The 21,938-nt window shown below is 41.3% G+C and overlaps 1 protein-coding gene across 4 annotated transcripts in view; it reads left to right on the top strand.

The window, feature by feature from the left end:
- Nucleotides 1-21,777, top strand: part of CACNB4 (calcium voltage-gated channel auxiliary subunit beta 4) — a 58,042-nt gene extending 36,265 nt beyond the window's left edge. For all 4 annotated transcript variants that reach the window (XM_086353432.1, XM_086353424.1, XM_086353451.1 and 1 more), the window contains 2 exons: nt 17,346-17,531; nt 20,290-21,777. In XM_086353432.1, coding sequence (XP_086209558.1) covers nt 17,346-17,531; nt 20,290-20,550 — 447 coding nt within the window. In that variant the 3' untranslated portion in view covers nt 20,551-21,777. The remainder of the gene's footprint in view (nt 1-17,345; nt 17,532-20,289) is intronic.
- Nucleotides 21,778-21,938: the final 161 nt, after the last annotated feature.

The following is a 21,938-nucleotide window of genomic DNA, read 5'->3' as shown; positions in this document are numbered from 1 at the left end:
TCTTAGTTTCTCCAGGAGAAAGCTAAGTCCCCATTAAGAAATTTATTGGAAGTAACAATTAGTTGTGCTCCAATATAAATAAAAAAATAAGTGAGCCCCAAGACTCAACCCTGGATATGTCTGGCTCCAAAGCTCTGTCCACTGTACCACTCCACTGGACACATAGCTGTGTCGTGTGGATGCATTTCTGGCCCCCAAGTTCGCTGTGTGAGAAACAGCACATTTTCCACTTTGACCCCTAGCCCACTTGGGCAGGCAGGATGCTTAACCATGCTTGCAGCTGCCTTTACCCTAACCAAGAGCAGAACAAGAACCCCCAAATGGTAAGGGTGGGGTTGGCAAGAAAGTTGAGAGAGTGAGGGGAGGAGCTCCAATTCAGAGAACCAATTCATTGACCAAATCCACATGGTCCTTAAAAATGGGTGCTGTGGGACTTACATGGTGGTCCAGTGGCTAAGCTTCTGAGCTTGCGATGCAGGTGGCCGAGGTTCAATCCCTTGTCAGGGAGCTAGATCCCACATGACTTCACTAAAAGTTTCTATGCCTCAACTAAAGATCCTGCATTTCGCAACTAAGACGCAGTGCAGCCAAATAAATATCTTAAAAAAGAAAAAGAATGGATGTTGTGTTGCATCAGACCTTCCTTATTGGGAACAAAGGGTCTTTGGCAAGGCAGGGAGACACATAGCCCCTCCTCTCTGGGGCACTGGCAAGAGAGCTCCCTTCTCTGTCAGTATCTTCCTCTGCCCCGCCCACCCCCCCCATTGCTATTAAAGGAACATCCTCTTTGCTTTTGTTGTATCTAAAAGCGTCCCCACCTTCATTTGTTTCCAGAGGCAGTTAGCACAAAATGTTTCCAACCAGTTTAGGCTTTAAGGACACAAAATCCAGAAGGGGAAATGGAGAGCAGTCAATTTCCTGTAACAAACACCCCTTCTCTCAGCAGACAAGGAAGCACAGACCCTGCCATCTGCTTGAATGGTGGAAATTAAAGAGGGAAATGTACCAAAGGAAAGATGCCAATTAAACATCGCAGATCTCATTGACCATGTCTGAGTTCACACTGTGAGAGCAGCACTGCTTCCAGGAGGTTCCAGATGTGTGGCTAATCTCTGTTGAGTTTGAGGAGCAGATCTGGGTGGACTTGAGAGTAGTTGGGCCTGTCTGATTTCATTTGGCGCAGCAATCAGACTTACCCAAAAGGAGGAAGGCGTTCCATAATGGCTGTCTAAGTAGAGAACTTGTCTCTAGTTGCATTCAGTTGGAGGTAGGGGTGGGAGTGGAGTGGGACCTGGGACCTGATGTCAGGTGTTGTGGAAGGAATCTCATCTGGTGAAGACCAAAGGCTGTGGCCTCTGACATCCCTTCCCTACTTTGACACTCTCATTCTACCTAGAGTTTGGATGTGATCAGCATAGACATGTTATGGAGATCATGAGGGTTGTAGAGCCCAGGGAAGAGAAGAGTATAAAATTAAACAGAAGATACGTCAAATCAAGTAACATGCCTGTTGTTTCAAAACATCGTTAAGATGTTTCAGAGAACATGTGTGCACCTCTGAGGACATGGTATCCATGCCTCTATAAGGTTAAATCAAACAAATTCAAAGATTTATTCATCTCAATTCTGTGTAGCTCACTGTCGACTTAAAAAATATTCACAACCTAAAAGTTGAGGATTACATTTTATTCCGTGGGAATTTTTAGGACTATAAGCCCAAGAGACAGCATCTCAAGTAATCCTTAGAGAACCACTCTGAGGAGGTAAGAGAGGAGCCAGGTTAAACAGAAGTTTTGCAACAAAGGGTAGGTAGTCTTAATGTCGAAAGATTATTGTTAATGAAAAAAAAAAAAAAACCAGATATCTCAAGTTAAGGAATTTAGCACTTTTATATGAATGGGAAGGTGCAAGAGTCTGGGCTCACTGAAATCATTCCTTTCATGTGCATCTCAGCTAACTGGGGCCAGTACGCTGCATTTTTTTACATTTTGAGCTCCCCTGGGGCTCACTGTGGGGAGTGGCTGCAGTCTGTGACTGGTATTCTTTTCCTTCCTAAAGTGCCTTTAAGGCTCACCAGCTCACATTGGAGGGCTGCAATTTCTGATGACTGTGACATCCTTTTTACTGATGCAGTAGGAAATATTTCATTTCTCATCACCTAAAATCAACCCTCTTGGTGAGAACTAAATGCCATTATTTAAGCATTAGACCTGTTACCTTGCTAGATGCTAAGGAGACAAAGACACATTCCTGCCTTCAAGAAGCATGTAGTCTAATAAGATTCCAGTTGGTTGAGTCAGCAGTTGGCAAACAATCTGTGAGGTCATGAATATCCTTGCAGATATTACTTCATAGATCTTTTTTAGATTAAAAGAGCAGTTCATATACACTCAGTTCAGTTCAGTTCAGTCGCTCATTCGTGTCCAACTCTTTGCGACCCCATGAATTGCAGCACGCCAGGCCTCCCTGTCCATCACCAACTCCTGGAGTTCACTCAAACTCATGGCCATTGAGTTGGTGGTTCCATCCAGCCATCTCATCCTCTGTCGTCCCCTTCTCCTCCTGCACCCAATCCCTCCGAGTATCAGGGTCTTTTCCAATGAGTCAACTCTTCACATGAGGTGGCCAAAGTATTGGAGTTTCAGCTTCAGCATAAGTCCTTCCAAAGAACACCCAGGACTGATCTCCTTTATGATAGACTGGTTGGATCTCCTTGCAGTCCAAGGGACTCTCAAGAGTCTTCTCCAACACCACAGTTCAAAAGCATCAATTCTTCGGCGCTAATCTTTCTTCACAGTCCAACTCTCAGATCCATACATGACCACTGGAAAAATCAAAGCCTTGACTAGATGGACCTTTGTTGGCAAAGTAATGTCTCTGCTTTTTAATATGCTATCTAGATTGGTCATAACTTTCCTTCCAAGGAGTAAGGGTCTTCTAATTTCATGGCTACAGTCACCATCTGCAGTGATTTTGGAGTCCAGAAAAATAAAGTCAGCCACTGTTTCCCCAACTATTTGTCATGAACTGATGGGACCAGATGCCATGATCTTCATTTTCTGAATGTTGAACTTTAAGCCAACTTTTTCCACTCTCCTCTTTCACTTTCATCAAGAGGCTTTTTAGTTCCTCTTCACTTTCTGCCATAAGTGTGGTGTCATCTGCAAGTGTACACACTGCTATATTCAAAATGGATAAACAACAAGGACCTATTGTATAGCACGTGGAACTCTACTCAATGTTATGTGCCAGCCTGGATGGGAAGGGGTTTTGAGGAAGAATGGATACATATATGCTGCTGCTGCTAAGTCGCTTCAGTCATGTCCGACTCTGTGCGACCCCATAGATGGCAGCCCACCAGGCTCTGCCGTCCCTTGGATTCTCCAGACAAGAACACTGGAGTGGGTTGCCATTTCTTTCTCCATTTCGTGAAAGTGAAAAGTGTAAGTGAAGTCTCTCAGTCGCGTCTGACTAGTAGCGACCCCATGGACTGCAGCCTACCAGGCTCCTCCATCCATGGGATTTTCTAGGCAAGAGTACTGGAGTTGCCTGCCATTGCCTTCTCCAGATACATGTATATGTATGACTAAGTCCCTTTGCTGTTTACCTGAAACTATCATAACAAGAGTCTTGGAGAAGACTCTTGAGAGTCCCTTGGACTCAAGGAGATCAAACCAGTAAATCCTAAAGGAAATCAACCCTGAATATTCATCGGAAGGACTGATGCTGAAGCTCCAATACTTTGGCCACCTGATGGGAAGAGCCGACTCATTGGAAAAGACCTTGATGCTGGGAAAGATTGAAGACAGGAGGAGAAAGGGATGACAGAGGATGAGATGGTTGGATGGCATCACCAACTCAATGGACATGAGTTTGAGCAAGCTTTGAGAGATGGTGAAGGACAGGGAAGCCTGGCATGCTGCAGTCCATGGGTCGCAAAGGATTGGACACAACTGAGCAACTGAACAACAACAGTCACAATATTATTAATTGGCTATACCCCAATACAAAATAAAAAGTTTAAAGTCTGAAAAAAAGAAAGAACAATTTAGATCAGGGTTGCTCCACGTTGTGTGTTGGATAATTTTTTGTTATAGGGACCTGTCCTGTGCATTGTAGGATGTTTAGCATCATCCCTGGCCAGTAACAACTACTGAGTTGTGGCAACTGAAAATATCTTCGTACATAGGGAAAGCCATCACTCCCTGTTGACTAACACTGGTTTAGAGGAATATCTATACAAGTTTTGGTTAATGATGTTATAAGAAGTCTCAGTATGTGATTCCTTGAGATGCATTTCAGATGAACTAAACTTGTTCCTTATGAATTTGATCTTTTTACAGAATGTGTTTATTAACATTTGTCTCTAATAATTACTAGAGAAAAATAACTTGTCTTATTGATATATTTTAGCTGCTGAGAGGGTTGGTAGTTGAGTAGTTGTATGTGAGTACAACATATTACATCTGAAATAACTGGAACCAAGAGAAGATAGTGGACTTCAATGCAGATGGTACTGTGAGTGGCCTTACTCTGTGTCCTCATGTCAGGAATCTCCAACATCCTGATGCACTGGGAAGGCAGCTTTGCCCTGTTGTTATGTCAGCAGGATAAACACTTTCTTGTTTTGTATAACTGGTTTGATAACCTGGAATCTTAAACAAGTAGTCTGGATAAGCAAGGTTACTTTGTATTTAATATTCTGTATACATTCTGTATTCACATTGTTAGACATGTTCATTTGGTATTGTTTGAATAGCATTGATAATACTAAGAAGAATCTGTATATTCATTTTGGAATTTTTGAGAAAATCTTCAGATTATAAAAACTAGTAGTAATCTCAAAATGTATCTGCATTTCCCCTACTTCAAGACCGTAATTATCATTGTCATCCAAAGATGGCTGATGACTGCGTCATTTTAGTTCCTCTAGGAGAATTTGCAACTTCCTTAATTGGCCACTGCATCTCCAATCTGAAAAGTCAGCAAATTGCACTAGCTGAGTCTCGCATGGCTAAGAAATTACAGGCAGCAGTCCTTAGAAAGGGAAGTCTAAAAAAGTACTGAAAAGATTAACTCTCTGTACCGAGAAAAATGAACTCAGGGACTATTGAAGAAAAAAGGGACCTTGAAAAGCACCTGGTGTAGTATTTCCTGGCGTGTGTTCTTCCCAGTATGCAGTTCAATAGGTAGAAAGCATTTTGGTACCAAAAGTGTTTGAGACAACATTTATGTAAACAAACAGACTATTCTCTTTACTGCAAAAGCTTTAATATGCTAATAGATATTTTATAGCTCCATTAGGATAGTGTACATTGCTTCTCCTAAATTTTGGCTATAGAACCATTTTTCCACAGAGCATCCTGTCGATATAGTGTTTCATGGAACAATTCTAGGGAAAGACTGATCATTTAGCAAATGAGAGAACTGAGACCAAGAGAGATGAACTGACTTTCCAGAGGTCATATATCTTTGCCAAGTCAGCATAAGATCTCTGTCTTCTCATCCGACAGACTTTAGAGACTGAATGGCAACAGATAGGTTACTATATATGATATCAGTTCAGTTCAGTTCAGTGGCTCAGTCATGTCCGACTCTTTGCGACCCCATGAATCGCAGCATGCCAGGCCTCCCTGTCCATCACCAACTCCCGGAGTTCACCCAGACTCACGTCCATCGAGTCAGTGATGCCATCCAGCCATCTCATCCTCTGTTGTCCCCTTCTCCTCCTGCCTCCAACCCCTCCCAGCATCAGAGTCTTTTCTAATGAGTCAACTCTTCACATGAGGTGGCCAAATTACTGGAGTTTCAGCTTTAGCATCATTCCTTCCAGAGAAATCCCAGGGCTGATCTCCTTCAGAATGGACTGGTTGGATCTCCTTGCAGTCCAAGGGACTCTCAAGAGTCTTCTCCAACACCACAGTTCAAAAGCATCAATTCTTTGGCGCTCAGCTTTCTTCACAGTCCAACTCTCAGATCCATACATGACCACTGGAAAAACCATAGCCTTGACTAGATGGATCTTTGTTGGCAAAGTAATGTCTCTGCTTTTCAATATGCTATCTAGGTTGGTCATAACTTTTCTTCCAAGGAGTAAGCGTCTTTTAATTTCATGGCTGCAGTCACCATCTGTAGTGATTTTGGAGCCCCCAAAAATAAAGTCTGACACTGTTTCCACTGTTTCCCCATCTATTTCCCATGAAGTGATGGGACCGGATGCCATGATCTTCGTTTTCTGAATGTTGAGTTTTAAGCCAACTTTTTCACTCTCCTTTTTCACCTTCATCAAGAGGCTTTTTAGTTCCTCTTCACTTTCTGCCATAAGGGTGGTGTCATCTGCATATCTGAGGTTATTGATATTTCTCCTGGCAATCTTGATTCCAGCATTAGATAATGATTATATAATTATATATATATATATATATATATATATATATATATATATATATTCCTGCAGAGAGAATCATGGGTTTCATGAGTGAGGCTTCTTCTAAGAATGGGATCAGCAAACATTTCGAGTAAAGTGCCAAGGAGTAAATATTTTAGGCTTTGTGGACCATGTGGTCTTTACAAAACTACTCAGCTCTGCCTTGGGGGCAGGAAAGTAGCCACACATAGTGTAATTGAATGTGAGTATTCAATTGCTTCCTCTAGATTCACAGAAGAAAAAGCACGATGCAGACAGAAAAGGGTCTTGAGAAACGAGGACCCACAAGCCTGTTTCATATGTGTGTTTTTATATGACCAGCCTGAATTTCCATTTGGGTTATACACTATAGTGCTGGATTTCATTTTGCTTGCACCAGATACCCTTTTCCTTTTCAGAGAAGTTGAAATAGTACATTTAAGAAGTGCAAAGTTCAAGTTGCCTCAGTACTATGGTATTGGGTTACACAATGCATGGTGAGAAAAGCAGATAGGCAGACAATTGAATATATAAATGAAATGTAATCCTTTAATCCTGTTTAGCTTCAAGCTGGCTTGTGTTACCAAAAGCTGACCCTGGCTCTTTGAGCTCTGTAATTTTTCTGTACGTGTAAAATGACAATCATCACTCTCTCTGCAAGAGGGAAGCACGTCTCCTCCACAGAGACTTGCAAACCTCCAACATTACAGTAGCCATGGTCGTTCTCGTCTCTCACCCTTTATTTTCCATTGCTGAATGGACTCAGATTTACTCTATTAAACACAGGACCTCTGAAGTGAATGTTAGTACCCAGGATCCTATGACAGTAGTATTGCTATCACACCACCCTATTCGAGTAATTTTATTTAAATTACTTAGAATCACGTGGATTCTCCTAACTGAAGTGCCAGCCCTGAAGGTGCATTGACTAGTACAGAGCCTCTGGATTCTGTACAAGTACAGAAAGTAATTCACAACATGACGTTTGAAAAAGTGACTAATCAATTTCAGATGTTTCCTTCATGAAACAAGGCCACACAGGATCTAGTTTCTCTCAGTCCCAAAGGGACTACTCTTGTTGCAGGAATTTCAGTCACCCAACTTAGATATACCCAGTTAGGGACAGTTCTCTCCCTTCAGTTCAGTTCAGTTCAGTTCAGTTTAGTCGCTCAGTCGTGTCCGACTCTTTCCGACTGCATGAACCGCAGCATGCCAGGCCTCCCTGTCGATCACCAACTCCCAGAGTTCACCAAACCCATGTCCAGCGAGTCGGTGATGCCATCCAACCATCTCATCCTCTGTCATCCCCTCTCCTCCTGCCCTCAATCTTTCCCAGCATCAGGGTCTTTTCAAATGAGTCAGCTCTTCACATCAGGCGGCCAAAGTTTGGAGTTTCAGCTTCAGCATCAGTCCTTCCAGTGAACACCCAGGACTGATCTCCTTTAGGATGAACTGGTTGGATCTCCTTGCAGTCCAAGGGACTCTCAAGAGTCTTCTCCAACACCACAGTTCAAAAGCATCAATTCTTCGGTGCTCAGCTTTCTTTACAGTCCAACTCTAACATCCATACCTGACCACTGGAAAAATCATAGTCTTGACTAGACAGACCTTTGTTGGCAAAGTAATGTCTCTGCTTTTTAATATGTTGTCTGGATTGGTCATAACTTTCCTTCCAAAGAATAAGTGTCTTTTAATTTCATGGCTGCAGTCACCAGTGACTAGTGATTTTGGAGCCCTGAAAAATAAAGTCTGCCACTGTTTCCATGTTTCCAATCTATCTGTCATGAAGTGATGGGACTGGATGCCATGATCTTAGTTTTCTGAATGTTAAGCATTAAGCCAACTTTTTCACTCTCCTCTTTCACTTTCATCAAGAGGCTCTTTAGTTCCTCTTCACTTTCTGCCATAAGGGTGGTGTCATCTGCATATCTGAGGATATTGATATTTCTCCCGGCAATCTTGATTCCAGCTTGTGCTTCCTCCAGCCCAGCGTTTCTCATGATGTACTCTGCATAGAAGCTAAATAAGCAGGGTGACAATATACAGCTTTGACGTACTCCTTTTCCTATTTGGAACCAGTCTGTTGTTCCATGTCCAGTTCTAACTGTTGCTTCCTGACCTGCATACAGTTTTCTCAAGAGGCAGGTCAGGTGGTCTGGTATTCCCATCTCTTTCAGAATTTTCCAGTTTATTGTGATCCACACAGTCAAAGGCTTTGGCATAGTCAATAAAGCAGAAATAGATGTTTTTCTGGAACTCTCTTGATTTTTCCATGATCCAGCGGATGTTGGCAATTTGATCTCTGGTTCCTCTGCCTTCACGTATTGCTGAAGCCTGGCTTGGAGAATTTTAAGCATTACTTTACTAGTGTGTGAGATGAGTGCAATTGTGCAGTAGTTTGAGCATTCTTTGGCATTGCCTTTCTTTGGGATTGGAATGAAAACTGACCTTTTCCAGTCCTGTGGCCACTGCTAAGTTTTTCAAATTTGCTGACATAGTGAGTGCAGCACTTTCACAGCATCATCTTTCAGGATTTGAAATAGCTCAATTCGAATTCCATCACCTCCACTAGCTTCGTTTGTAGTGACGCTTTCTAAGGCCCACTTGACTTCACATTCCAGGATGTCTGGCTCTAGGTGAGTGATCACACCATCGTGATTATCTGGGTCATGAAGATCTTTTTTGTACAGTTCTTCTGTGTATTCTTGCCACCTCTTCTTAATATCTTCTGCCTCTGTTAGGTCCCTACCATTTCTGTCCTTTATTGTGCCCATCTTTGCCTGAAATGTTCCCTTAGTATCTCTAATTTTCTTGAAGAGATCTCTAGTCTTTCAGATTCTATTGTTTTCCTCTACTTCTTTGCACTGATCACTGAGGAAGGCTTTCTTATCTCTCCTTGCTATTCTTTGGGACTCTGCATTCAAATGGCTATATCTTTCCTTTTCTCCTTTGCTTTTCGCTTCCCTTCTTTACACAGCTATTTGTAAGGCCTCCGCAGACAGCCATTTTGCTTTTTTTGCATTTCTTTTTCTTGGGGATGGTCTTGATTCCTGTCTCCTGTACAGTGTCCATCCATAGTTCATCAGGCACTCTATCAGATCTAGTCCCTTAAATCTATTTCTGACTTCCAGTGTATAGTCATAAGGGATTTGATTTAGGTCATACCTGAATGGTCTAGTGGTTTTCCCTACTTTCTTCAATTTAAGTCTGAATTTGGCAATAAGGAGTTCATGATCTGGGCCACAGTCTGCTCCCGGTCTTGTTTTTGCTGACTGTATAGAGCTTCTCCATCTCTGGCTGCAAAAAATATAACCAATCTGATTTTAGTGTTGACCATCTGGTGATGTCCACGTGTAGAGTCTTCTCTTGTGTTGTTGGAAGAGGGTGTTTGCTATGACCAGTGCATTCTCTTGGCAAAACTCTATTAGCCTTTGCCATGCTTCATTCTGTACTCCAAGGCCAAATTTGCCTGTTACTCCAGGTGTCTCTTGACTCCCTACTTTTACATTCCAGTCCCCTATAATGAAAAGGATATCTTTTTTGGGTGTTAGTTCTAGAAGGTCTTGTAGGTCTTCATAGAACCATTCAACCAGCTTCTTCAGCATTACTGGTCAGGGCATAGACTTGAATTACCGTGATATTGAATGGTTTCCCTTCAGTACTTTGATTTAAAGTATTGGGTTAATATGGACTCAACAAAAACACCAGGTGCCTCTTCTGCAGACAGTAGCACTGATAAATGTTGTTAAAACCTTTGAAGATTAAGAATGGACAGGGTGGGGGGTGGGGGGTGGGAGGGAGTCTCAAGAGGGAAGGGCTGTATATTGTATACCTATGATTGATTCATGTTGATATATTTCAGACACCAACCCAATATTGTAAAGCAATCATCCTCTAATAAAAATAAATAAATTTGAAAAAGAAAAAAGTGAACAGGATGGAGTTCCTTGGCAGTCCAGTTGTTAGGAGTTAGAGTTTTTCCCAGTTGTGGCATTGAATCTAATCCCTTGTCAGGGAACTGGGATCCTGTATCAGTAACCTCAGATACGCAGATGACACTACCCTTATGGCAGAAGCGAAGAAGAACTGAAGAGCCTCTTGATGAAAGTGAAAGAGGAGAGTGAAAAAGTTGGCTTAAAACTCAGCATTCAAAAAACTAACATCATGGCATCTGGTCCCATCACTTCAAGGCAAATAGATGGGGAAACAATGGAAACAGTGAGAGAATTTATTTTCTTGGGCTCCAGAATCACTGCAGACAGTGACTGCAGCCATGAGATTAAAAGACCCTTTCTCCTTAAAAGAAAAGTTATGACCAACCTAGACAGCATATTAAAAAGCAGAGACATTACTTTGCCAACAAAGGTCCATCTAGTCAAAGCTACAGTTTTTCCAGTAGTCATGTTTGGATGTGAGAGTTGGACTGTAAAGAAAGCTGAGCGCCAAAGAATTGATGCTTTTGAACTGTGGTGTTGGAGAAGACTCTTGAGAATCCCTTGGACTGCAAGAAGATCAAACCAGTCAATCCTAAAGGAAATCAGTCCTGAATATTCATTGGAAAGACTGATGCTGAAGCTGATACTCCAATAATTTGGCCACTTGATACAAAGAAGTGACTCATTTGAAAAGACCCTGATGTTGAGAAGGATTGAAGGTGGGAGGAGAAGGGGACGACAGAGGATGAGATGGTTGGATGGCATCACGGACTCAATGGACATGAGTTTGAGCAAGTTCCAGGAGTTGGTGATGAACAGGGAGGCCTGACGTGCTGCAGTCCATGGGGTCACAAAGAGTCGGACACGACTGAGTGGCTGAACTGAACTGAACTGAAGCTGGGCAGCACAGCCAATACATAAATAAATAAAAGCAGAGCCATCTATTTTTTTAAAAAAAAAGAATGAACAGTATGGATGGGTGTGGTGAGGAAAATGTGCTTGGGTTCAGAATGAAAGTCGTAGATCATTAAAAGAGAGGAACTGGAAGGTATCACAGTCACCATATTCTTCACCTTCATGCTTTCCCCACAGGTCAGTGGCAGGAATTATGATGGTCTTTCCCTTTTGGCTCATTAAAGTGGAAACTGTGCCTGAAATTAACTGCTAGAGCCACATGATATTGGTAGGCTTTCCTTTATCCCCCAAAGTACTCCTAAATCTTTCAAAATCCCTTTAACTTAGAGTTTCCTATCACTAGTTGACCAGTGAGTTGAGTACTCAGGAATTCAAAGCTTTAATAATATAAAGAATGCAATTCTGACATGAAAGAAACATTGGCTTGTTATTTTATAATTCAGTCAGTTCAGTTCAGTTCAGTCACTCAGTCGTGTCCGACTCTTTGCGACCCCATGAATCACAGCACGCCAGGCCTCCCTGTCCATCACCAACTCCTGGAGTTCACTGAGACTCACATCCATCGAGTCAGTGATGCTATCCAGCCATCTCATCCTCTGTCGTCCCCTTCTCCTCCTGCCCCCAATCCCTCCCAGCATCAGAGTCTTTTCCAATGAGTCAACTCTTCGCATGAGGTGGCCAAAGTACTGGAGTTTCAGCTTTAGCATCATTCCTTCCAAAGAAATCCCAGGGCTGATCTCCTTCAGAATGGACTGGTTGGATCTCCTTGCAGTCCAAGGGACTCTCAATTAGCATTGCCTATTTGCCATTCAACCATTTCATTTCACTAAATAGTGCTTGCCAGTCGTTTTTTTACATGGTGGCGAATTATAGATCTCTGTGTTCCAGTAATAAAGAGGCAAAACTATGCTCACCCCTATTATTTCTTTTTTCCACTTAGAACTAGGAAAGATGCCCCATGTGAGGTTCTATCTCTGCACAACAAATCAGTGAAAGCAGTGCTATACCCTGGGAGAGTTTATATATATTTAATCCCCTGGCTACTTAGTACTGTACCAATTTAAAAAAAAGTTAGGATTCAACTGAAGCATTCATTTCTAAGTTTTATAAACTTTTTATTTTAAAACATTTAATAACAACTCCTAGATAAAACATGTTGCAGCTGCTGCTGCTAAGTCGCTTCAGTCGTGTCCGACTCTGTGTGACCCCATAGACGGCAGCCCACCAGGCTCCTCCGTCCCTGTGATTCTCCAGGCAAGAACACTGGAGTGGGTTGCCATTTCCTTCTCCAATGCATGAAAGGGAAAAGTGAAAGTGAAGTCGCTCAGTCGTGTCCGACTCTTAGCGACCCCATGGACTGCAGCCTACCAGGCTCCTCTGTCCATGGGATTTTCCAGGCAAGAGTACTGGGGTGGGGTGCCATTGCCTTCTCCATAAAACATGTTAGAAATTTTTGTTTTAATGAGATTCTCCCTCTTTGCTAGAAAGTATGTATTTCACAGTCATAAAGACTTGCCCATTCCCTCTCTATATCCTCCCACCCAGGAGAATGTATTATAAAAGAAAGAAATGGAACCTGTTCCAATCGTCAGTGTAGTAACTGAAAAGTACTCCATCTTTTCTGAACACCAGCATGACCTACCTTCCAATTCTCCCCAGTTTTGCAGATTTGCAGATCTGCACACTCAAAGTACTTCTGGGAGGTACTCAGTCCCAGGCAAACCAGGACGGCTTGCTCTAATTCAGGTTGCTCTAATTCAGATACCTTCCTTGGGCAAGTATGTGATACTCCGTGAATGAAGAACTAGACAAATCTTTACATACTTAAATTTTTTTAAAAAAGCTATTGCAGACTTTCTTCATTCCTATTATATTCAGCTTCAATCTTTCTCCCTTTATTTCCTGCCATTTTTGATTTCTGGACCACTGGATAAGCTAGAGGCATGTTTTTCACTCATTATTTCTCAGGCTTCCGTTTTTTCATTTTTCTGAAAGAGGTTATCCAGAAAAGGGACCTCCTCTGCCTGGTTTTCTGGTGATTTGTTTTGACTTTTCTGTTCACTCCTTATTTACTTTGGCAGCCACATTATTTCTGCCCAGCTCAGCTGAAGAAAATATCTCATCACAGAATGTCAGAGGCGCATGCCATGCCGGTACTTTGAAAACAGTTCAGCGTTACCCCTATCTCCAGCAGTCTCAAGGGCATGGTGTCACCGAGTGGGTAACCCCTCACTGCCTGTAACTGTCCCATTACCCACACCCTCTTCTGATTAGATAGCTCTCTGCATCCATATCCCATACCGGAGGCCTCACATATTACACAGTGAAGAGCTAACTGCACTTGAACCTTTAAACTTATGAAACATTGCCAGAGCTGGTTTGCATAATTCATTCGTCTGCTTTTCTTTGAATTTCTCTTTGTATAATTAAAAAATTTTTTTTCCTGCCTTATCCTCATTTTGTAACACTCTGGTCTAATCAGCTGTGTTATTTCCTAAACAGTTGAAAGGAAAAATTGTCATAGATACCAAGGCTGTGAGATTCCTCTTAGTTGGAAATAAACTGCATATGTCAGTATTCATTCAAAAGCTGAAATTTGCTTTGCTCTGTGCTTTTGAAAGCCTAAAAGCAATTTCAAATCATCTTCCATCGTATAGCTGTCTTTTTAGCAGTGCAAAAGCTTAGTTTCCTAGAAATGAGTGAGACTTTAGCAAACAGCCATGTGCTGATGCATACAAATTCTATCCATTGGCAAAGGAAAGCACTTTATTAAACTACTTGTAATTAAGTGTATGTTTAATTCTGTCTGCAGCCATGACAATGTATTAATAACGTGTGGAATAGCCAGGAAGATAGAAATCTCATTCAAATAATGCTTTGCAATGGGTGCTCCTTACCACATTTTGCCCTCTCTGGGCTTTGCAGTCCTGGCTGTGATAATTAGAACCCCTAATCCAAGTGTCTCTGGATGGTTCATTAACTTGAGACTTTATGAAAACAAGAAAATGACTTGTTGAGACTGCTGCTGCTGCTGCTAAGTCGCTTCAGTCGTGTCTGACTCTGTGTGATCCCATAGACGGCAGCCCACCAGGCTCCCTCGTGCCTGGGATTCTCCAGGCAAGAACACTGGAGTGGATTGCCATTTCCTTCTCTGATGCATGAAAGTGAAAAGTGAAAGTGAAGTCGCTCAGTCGTGTTCGACTCTTAGCGACCCCATGGACTGCAGCCTACCAGGCTCCTCTGTCCATGGGATTTTCCAGGCAAGAGTTACTGAGACTACCCTTTGATTTTTGGAGGTTTTTTGTTTGTTTTTGTTTTGCTTTGTACATTTTTTATTTTAATTTTTTTTGTATTTTTAAAGCTTTTTATTTTATATTGGAGTATAGCCAATTAACAATGTTGTGATAATTTCAAACAGACAGAAAAGTGACTTGGCCATAGGTATATATGTATCCATTCTCCCCCAAACTTCCCTCCCATCTAGACTGCCACATAACATTGAGCACAGTTCCCTGTGCTATATAGTAGGACCTTGGTGGTTATTTATTTTAAATATAGCAGTGTGTACATGAGACTACACGTTGTTGAGATCCCATATTATAGAATGAGATTTATGTAATTGAATTATACAGTGAACATAAATAACACTATATAAATAGCAGACTCCAGATGAAATACAGTCTGGAATTTGTGGCCAATTTTAGCCTGGAGTGGCTGACAGAATGGTCCTTTGTGCCGGCCAGTTTCCTCTTTTCTTCTTCCTGTCTCGTCTAAGTGTGTGCACGCCCTCTGCGATGGGGCTGATCTTGTTCCATTCAAGTTAGCATTGCAAGGCCATCAAAGAATGCAATGTGTATATCGGAGCATTAGGGACATTTCTCAGAGTCTACATTTGTAACCATTGATGGTTTAGGTTAATGAGGGGAGGGAGCTTTTGATTTCAAGAGACAGATACCCTCTTGATTTGCGATAGTGGGAAGAGGATTAATTACAAGGATATATGTTGACCGACACTGTGGACCTGGCTGTTTTCTCATTCTCTCATGGACTGTGTGGTCTCTTCCACTATGTCTTTTGCTCCTCTTTGTTTTATTCTCTTTTCTCTACAGATAGAATTCTTTGACTTACTCATAATTTCCCCTCCCTCATAAATTTGACTTTCACATATCTCTCTGCACCTCCTTCTATATCCATAACTTTAAGCTGCAGTTCTGAACATTCAGTGGCTTAGTCTCTGTTGTTCTGAATTAAAGTCCCAGTGTGGCATAGACTATTATGGATTTTAATACCTGTCTCTTACCCAGAGTGAATGCTTCTTGAGCATAGGGGTGAAGTATGTTTTCTTTGCCACAGTATACTCACAATGCCTAGCACAGAATAGGTATCAAGTAAATATTTTATGAATGAATAAAATATGCAAAAACCCATCTGAAATCCACTAATAAGCATTCTTGTGGGGGAAAGCTTTCTACATGACTTTCAGCTGGCTGTCTTCTCAAACACCAGTTGGCTTAGACTGAAGTCACCTTATTCTTTCCTAGTTGCTAAATACTTCTCACTGCCTTGCAAATTAGGGTCAAAATGTTCAGTAAAGATTGATGTGATGAAAACATTCAAAGAGTAAATGTTGGGAGAGAGATTGTTTCCATGGTGACTTCTGCTTCAGGGAGCCCTCACATTGATGAGAGTGAGTCAGCTGACCCCCCACCAACCCAGAGCCATCCAGTGGCTGTAAACTGACCATCCACCTGCACATCCAGTGCTGGTGGCAGTAACCCTGATTTAATCCAGTCGTGGAAGCTCCGGGTGGCAGTAACCCTGATTTAATCCAGTCCTGGAAGCTCCTTCTTTGGCTAAAACGAGCTTGTAAAAGCAAGTTGGGGCAGTGGAAGTGGTGCAGCAGGCAAGGTATGGATTCAGCTGCAGAAAGTCAAGGGTGTACTCTCACTTACCTGTGTAATGGCTTTTATCTTTATGAGGCTGACCCTTCAGAGGATCGGTGTCCCGGTTATATTCTCTCTGTGTTCCCAACCACACTGCAGTGACAGAAGGGCCACTCTACTCCTGTGGGGCAGAAGAACAACTTCCAGATTATAGAACAGGCATTGGACCACGTCCTTAGTGACAGAAACATGGACACCAGCCACGTCTTGTGTGACCCCTCCCCGACTCCCTAACCACCACCACTGCAATCAGTTATTCCTTGCTCTTATTCCTGTTTAACTATTTCACACAATGATCCTCTTGTAGCAGAAAGACTATGCTGTGGTTTTCTATTATTAATCCTTTACCTTTTGTGTTGTTTTATCATGAGAGAGATTACACCATTTTACAAACATCCTAAAAATTCCCAAGTAGGGACTTCCCTGGTGGACTAGTACTTAAGAATCTGCCTTGCAGTGCAGGGGATGTGAGTTCGATCCCTGGTTGGGCAACTAAGATCCCACATGTTACGGAGCAATTAAGGCAGCATGTGGCAACTAGTGAGCCCACGCACCACAACTAGAGTTTGTGCACTCAAAAAAAGATCCCTCAGGCCACAACTAGGACCCAGTGCAGCCAAAAAGTAAATAAATGTTAAAAAATAAAATTACCCAAGTAAATGTTATTTCCTCCAACATAGTTAATTTGCGAGATGAAATGTTTATTCCTGTGATACATTTGTTACTGAAACATTTTTAGAACTCCTCTTTCAGTGCCATTAACTTGCTTCTCTCATATTCTGAAGTAAGTAAATATTCAGTAAGTATCTATAGGAATATATGGATAAAGATGTAAACACATATGTGTTTTCACTATATTCTACTCAGAACTCTTCTTTATGTACCTCATCTTTTTTCCCCCCTAAATAATGAAAGATCCAGATATCTAATGAGCATTCCCATTTTTATGTCATTGTCCAAATTTGTACATGGTCAACTGTGCCATTCTTCACTTGACTTTAACTTTCGGAACTGCTGATATATCCCCTCAAATTTGATATTTGCTGTTGGACGTTAGAAACAATATTATCTGCATGAAGTAGAATTTCAGGTTTCATGGCCTAACATTTGAAGTATAAATAAAATGGATTTTCTTTTTATCTGCAGGAAATGTTCGATGTTATACTAGATGAGAATCAGCTGGAGGACGCGTGTGAACACCTGGGAGAGTACCTTGAGGCCTACTGGCGAGCCACCCACACAACCAGTAGCACCCCCATGACCCCCCTGCTTGGAAGGAACCTGGGCTCAACAGCACTCTCGCCATATCCCACAGCAATCTCTGGGTTACAGGTAGCGTCACTTCTGCTTTTACAACCTAACATTTAAGCTTCTATAGGAAACTCGATTGAGATGGAGACTGGGATTGTCCTGACTCTGAAGAGAGAACCCTGTACGTTACTATATCAAAAAGTCTAAAGCAGTGACCACTCATATAGACTATTTTACATTTTACACACTCAAATCCCTTTGGTTCATATACTCGCTATAAAGTATTAGCAAAAAACTTCTTCAGATTCGTATCTTTGGGCTGCATTGATTCTAACAGATGTTTTATACTTTTACATATACTATTTTACAGTACACTCAGAAAGCATTGGGCTTCCCTGGTGGCTCAGCTGGTAAAGAATCAGCCTGCAGTGCAGGAGACCTAGGTTCGATCCCTGCGTTGGGAAGATCCCCTGGAGGAGGACATAGCAGCCCACTCCGGTATTCTTGCCTGGAGTATTGCCATGGACAGAGGAGCATGGTGGGCTGCAGTCCATGGGGTTGCAAAGAGTCAGACATGACTGAGTGACTAAGCACACCCAACACACACAGAATGCATTACCTAGTCATGATCTATCCTAGACAGAGTTATCCAGAGAATGGCCTTTTCCTTAGAACTTTGTACTCTGTTCATTTATAATGACTTTTACTTAAATTCATCCCTCCTCTGCTTACACTGGTGGTCCAGTGGTTAAGACTCTGCACTTCCAATGCAAGGGGCAAGGGTTCAATTCCTGGTTCAGGAACTAAGATCCCACAGGTGCTAGTGTTGGCCAAAAATGAACTCACCTTTCCTATGTCTAAACCCTGCTAAGAAACTTACTACCTACTAGTCAGGGGTCCATTCATTACTTCTCCACATCACTTCTTCAGGATTAGACAGTAGTGGCACTGTCAGGCACAGGACCAGCTAAGTGAGGAGGGATAGACGGACATTATGACCAATCTTACCTAACCCCGCCCCACAGGCTGCAGGGCCTGTCTGTGCGCAAACAGAATGCACAGAGTAGAATCATCTCGGTTGGAAATAGTGACAGATCTCTGAGTTTTCTTAGGGGTTAGCAAGGCCCACCTTGGCCATCACCTATGGCCTTTAGGGGAGTGGAGGATGAATGCAGGATCAGGAGGCTCGCTCTCTTGCTGTTCAGGTGCTGTGCTCAGGGCCAGACGTGGGGACCCAGAGGCATTACAATATGAAGTGAATCTGATATGAATATGAATGAATGATATATCATATGAATCTATATGATACCAAGCAGCTGCGGGAATGTGGCCAGACCCCCAGCTGACTGAGGAATGGTTGTCAATCAAGCTGTCTTGCATCATGACTAGTGTTGTATTAATAGGTTATAATAGTCATAATGTAGATCATGTAGAGTTAACTCTAAGATAAATAGCACTCTCTGAAATGTTATTACAACTCTATTACTCTTTTACAAAGCTACATCTTTGTAAGAAAAACAAAAAAAACTACCACATAAATAAATAGCTTTTGTGGCTAGAAATGAACTTGGGAAACATCCTATTATAATATGCAGTGTGTATGTGGGCACTGGACTCTTTCTTTCCTTGTTTTACTGCCTGCATGCTGATCTGACTGTGTCACTTCCACTGACCAGTTAGAGTTGGCTCTGAGCTGTACATTGTGGGAGGAGAAATGGAAAAATGAAGCACTGTGATTCCACCTACACAAGTTGGTAGAGATGAAATGTACTTTGTTTATGAATATAACACTCCTGACTTAGCACCTCTCAGACATCTACCTGAAGTGGTTCCCCCAGTTTCACTTGAGTTAACATGGTGCCCTTGGTCCTGGGGCCAAGTTCTCCTAGTAACCATGGGCACTTAATTGTTAGACCCTAGTTGGGGCTAGAGGCAGAGGCTGTGACTGTTGAATGAGTTTCCTGCTGAAGGTGAGTATCCTTTAGAGAAAATATATCTTGGTCTTTGGTTTCATCAGTATCCTGTTTCTTAACTGAGGCAACCTACTTAAGCAGGTAAGCACAGCTAAGGATACATGTTTTCCTGAGATTTGAAGAAAAATGTTAATAGCATTTACTGAGCACTTAAATAAGTCACTGAAGATATTAATTTCATGTTATCAGAGAAATTTAGTTTATATTCTGAGGATTATTTTTCCAGGACATTTCAGTTGGAGGAAGCAAGAATTGTAAATATATCAGTTAGCTGGCTTCATAATTACTGTACACTTCTTTGAAGAGAATGTTACTGAGTCTTGCATTTATGTAGGATGTAGAAACAAATATTTTATGGGCAGTACAAATCATAATTTTACTAACATTTTTAAAAGTATAAGGAACATTCAACTAGATAAAGATGAAGTGTGTGACTTTAGGAGAAAGCTTTTATCAGTTCAAGAGAGGAAGAAGAAATAGCAGACACTGTTCTGAACTTTAACTTATTTTCCAATAGTAAAATAATCCTCATTTTTGCAATAGAAGTTGAATTATTAGGCTCTCCTAAATATACTAAGTTCCATTCAGCAGCTAACTTTCACTTTTATATTTTTCATAGGAAGCATAAGTATGCAGTGTTATGTAATTAAAATTCACAAACTACCAGCACTTTAAGCCTCTTCACATGTTGTGTCCCAAATACATAAGACCAGATACTTCGAGCAGACCGTTTGTACATCAGAATGTTTTATTAAGTCAAATATTTAGCATCTTATTGTACAGACCCTTCTGTTGTACATGCATTTGCATGTTCTCTGTGAACGAAGCGGATGTGATTTAACCAGTGAACCATCTGATATTTTTAGAGTCAGCGTCTGAGGCACAGCAACCACTCCACAGAGAACTCTCCAGTTGAAAGACGAAGTCTAATGACCTCTGATGAAAATTATCACAATGAAAGGGCTCGGAAGAGCAGGAACCGCTTGTCTTCCAGTTCCCAGCATAGCCGAGATCATTACCCTCTGGTGGAAGAAGATTATCCTGACTCATACCAGGACACTTACAAACCTCATAGGAACCGAGGATCTCCTGGGGGATATAGCCATGATTCTCGACATAGGCTTTGAGTCTGCAGAAACAAACAAAAAGTTCATCTGTTGACGATTTGCCATAGCACTGCTAGGATACAACCGGTCATCTTAACGTGGCAAGTACAGCACAGTACTGACTGTGCTTATGGGCTGCTGTCATTGATGCTAAGAAGGGGCAAAAAAAAAATGTACATTATGCCCTTAAGTCTAGATGGATCTTAGATGCCCAATCATACAGATATTTTTAAGTGCAACATTTACATAGCAGTACCTTTTGTTTTCTTCATTAGATTTAGACACATCAATTTGTAATTTAGGGTACTTATCAAGGCACATATAAAATAATTTCCCATGCCGGAAATTCCAAATGACCAGTTCCAGTTGGAACCAATTTATAAACCAATTCCTGTTGGAATTTGGGTGAATCGACTAGAAAGTCTACTTGAGCATGTTGTAATCAATTTAAAAATCTGAAAAAAAAGACACGAATTAATAAGAAAATCAAAATACCAATAGAAGTCAAAACCAGCTGTTGTATTTATTTGCTGGAAGCTAAATTTACACTTAAAGTTGGAATGTATGAACATTTTAATATACATTAACATTGCCAGAATGGCTTTTCTAACTTACCAAATGTATTGATAGTGCCAAAAAAAATCTCAAATCAATGCAGAAATTCTTTAGTCTCTTCAGATTTTAATATTTTTATTTCTTTTCTGGCACAGCTGTTGTATTCAAAGTATTTTGCTTTTTTGTTTCGTCACAACTGTTACCATGTTTGAAGTTGGCAAAGAAATTCATTTCTTTAGCAGTGAGAGAGGATAGTAAAGAGAAGCCCAATCATAGTTGGTTATGCAAGATGAAAATGGGGTGTTGTTTCCCCTTTCATCAATCTGAGCACAACTACATCTATCCAGGAATCGGAAGTCAGACTCTAAGGATAACACAGATCCTCCTGAGTGCAAGGCTAAACATCTCCAGTTGAGATTTCATCTGCCCCACTTACCACAAATATGTTTGTGCTTCCCACCAGCACAATTGAATATCTTTCCATTGCTTCACTCAGTCTCTGCCTTTGAGTGTCTGAATGTGCTAGCCCTTCACCAAATTCTTTATAATCATGCTATGGGTTTTTTGTTTTACATGAACACATTGAATTTTGATATTGAAAGCTGTGTTTATACAAAATGATTAATTGAAAAACTGTGGAAACGAATTTAAAAGCTTGCAGTAAAAAAAATAAACTTGTAGATTCAGAATAGATTTGTTCACTAAAATTATATCATTTTTATTGAAGAGAATTATAAAGAATTTGAAGATTGAACTGCCTTATTTCTAATGAACACTCTTCTTTACCTATTAAGTCTTCACAGTTTTTCCAGTGAATATAAGTATGGAATCAGTGATCTTATGTCTTATATGAT

Source organism: Bos grunniens, chromosome 2, assembly GCF_055505025.1.
Source record: "Bos grunniens cultivar Pamir isolate PY7600 chromosome 2, Bosgru_T2T1.0, whole genome shotgun sequence".
NCBI lineage: Eukaryota > Metazoa > Chordata > Mammalia > Artiodactyla > Bovidae > Bos > Bos grunniens.
Note: the sequence above shows the minus strand (reverse complement) of the source record. Positions and strands in the feature narration are given on the sequence as shown.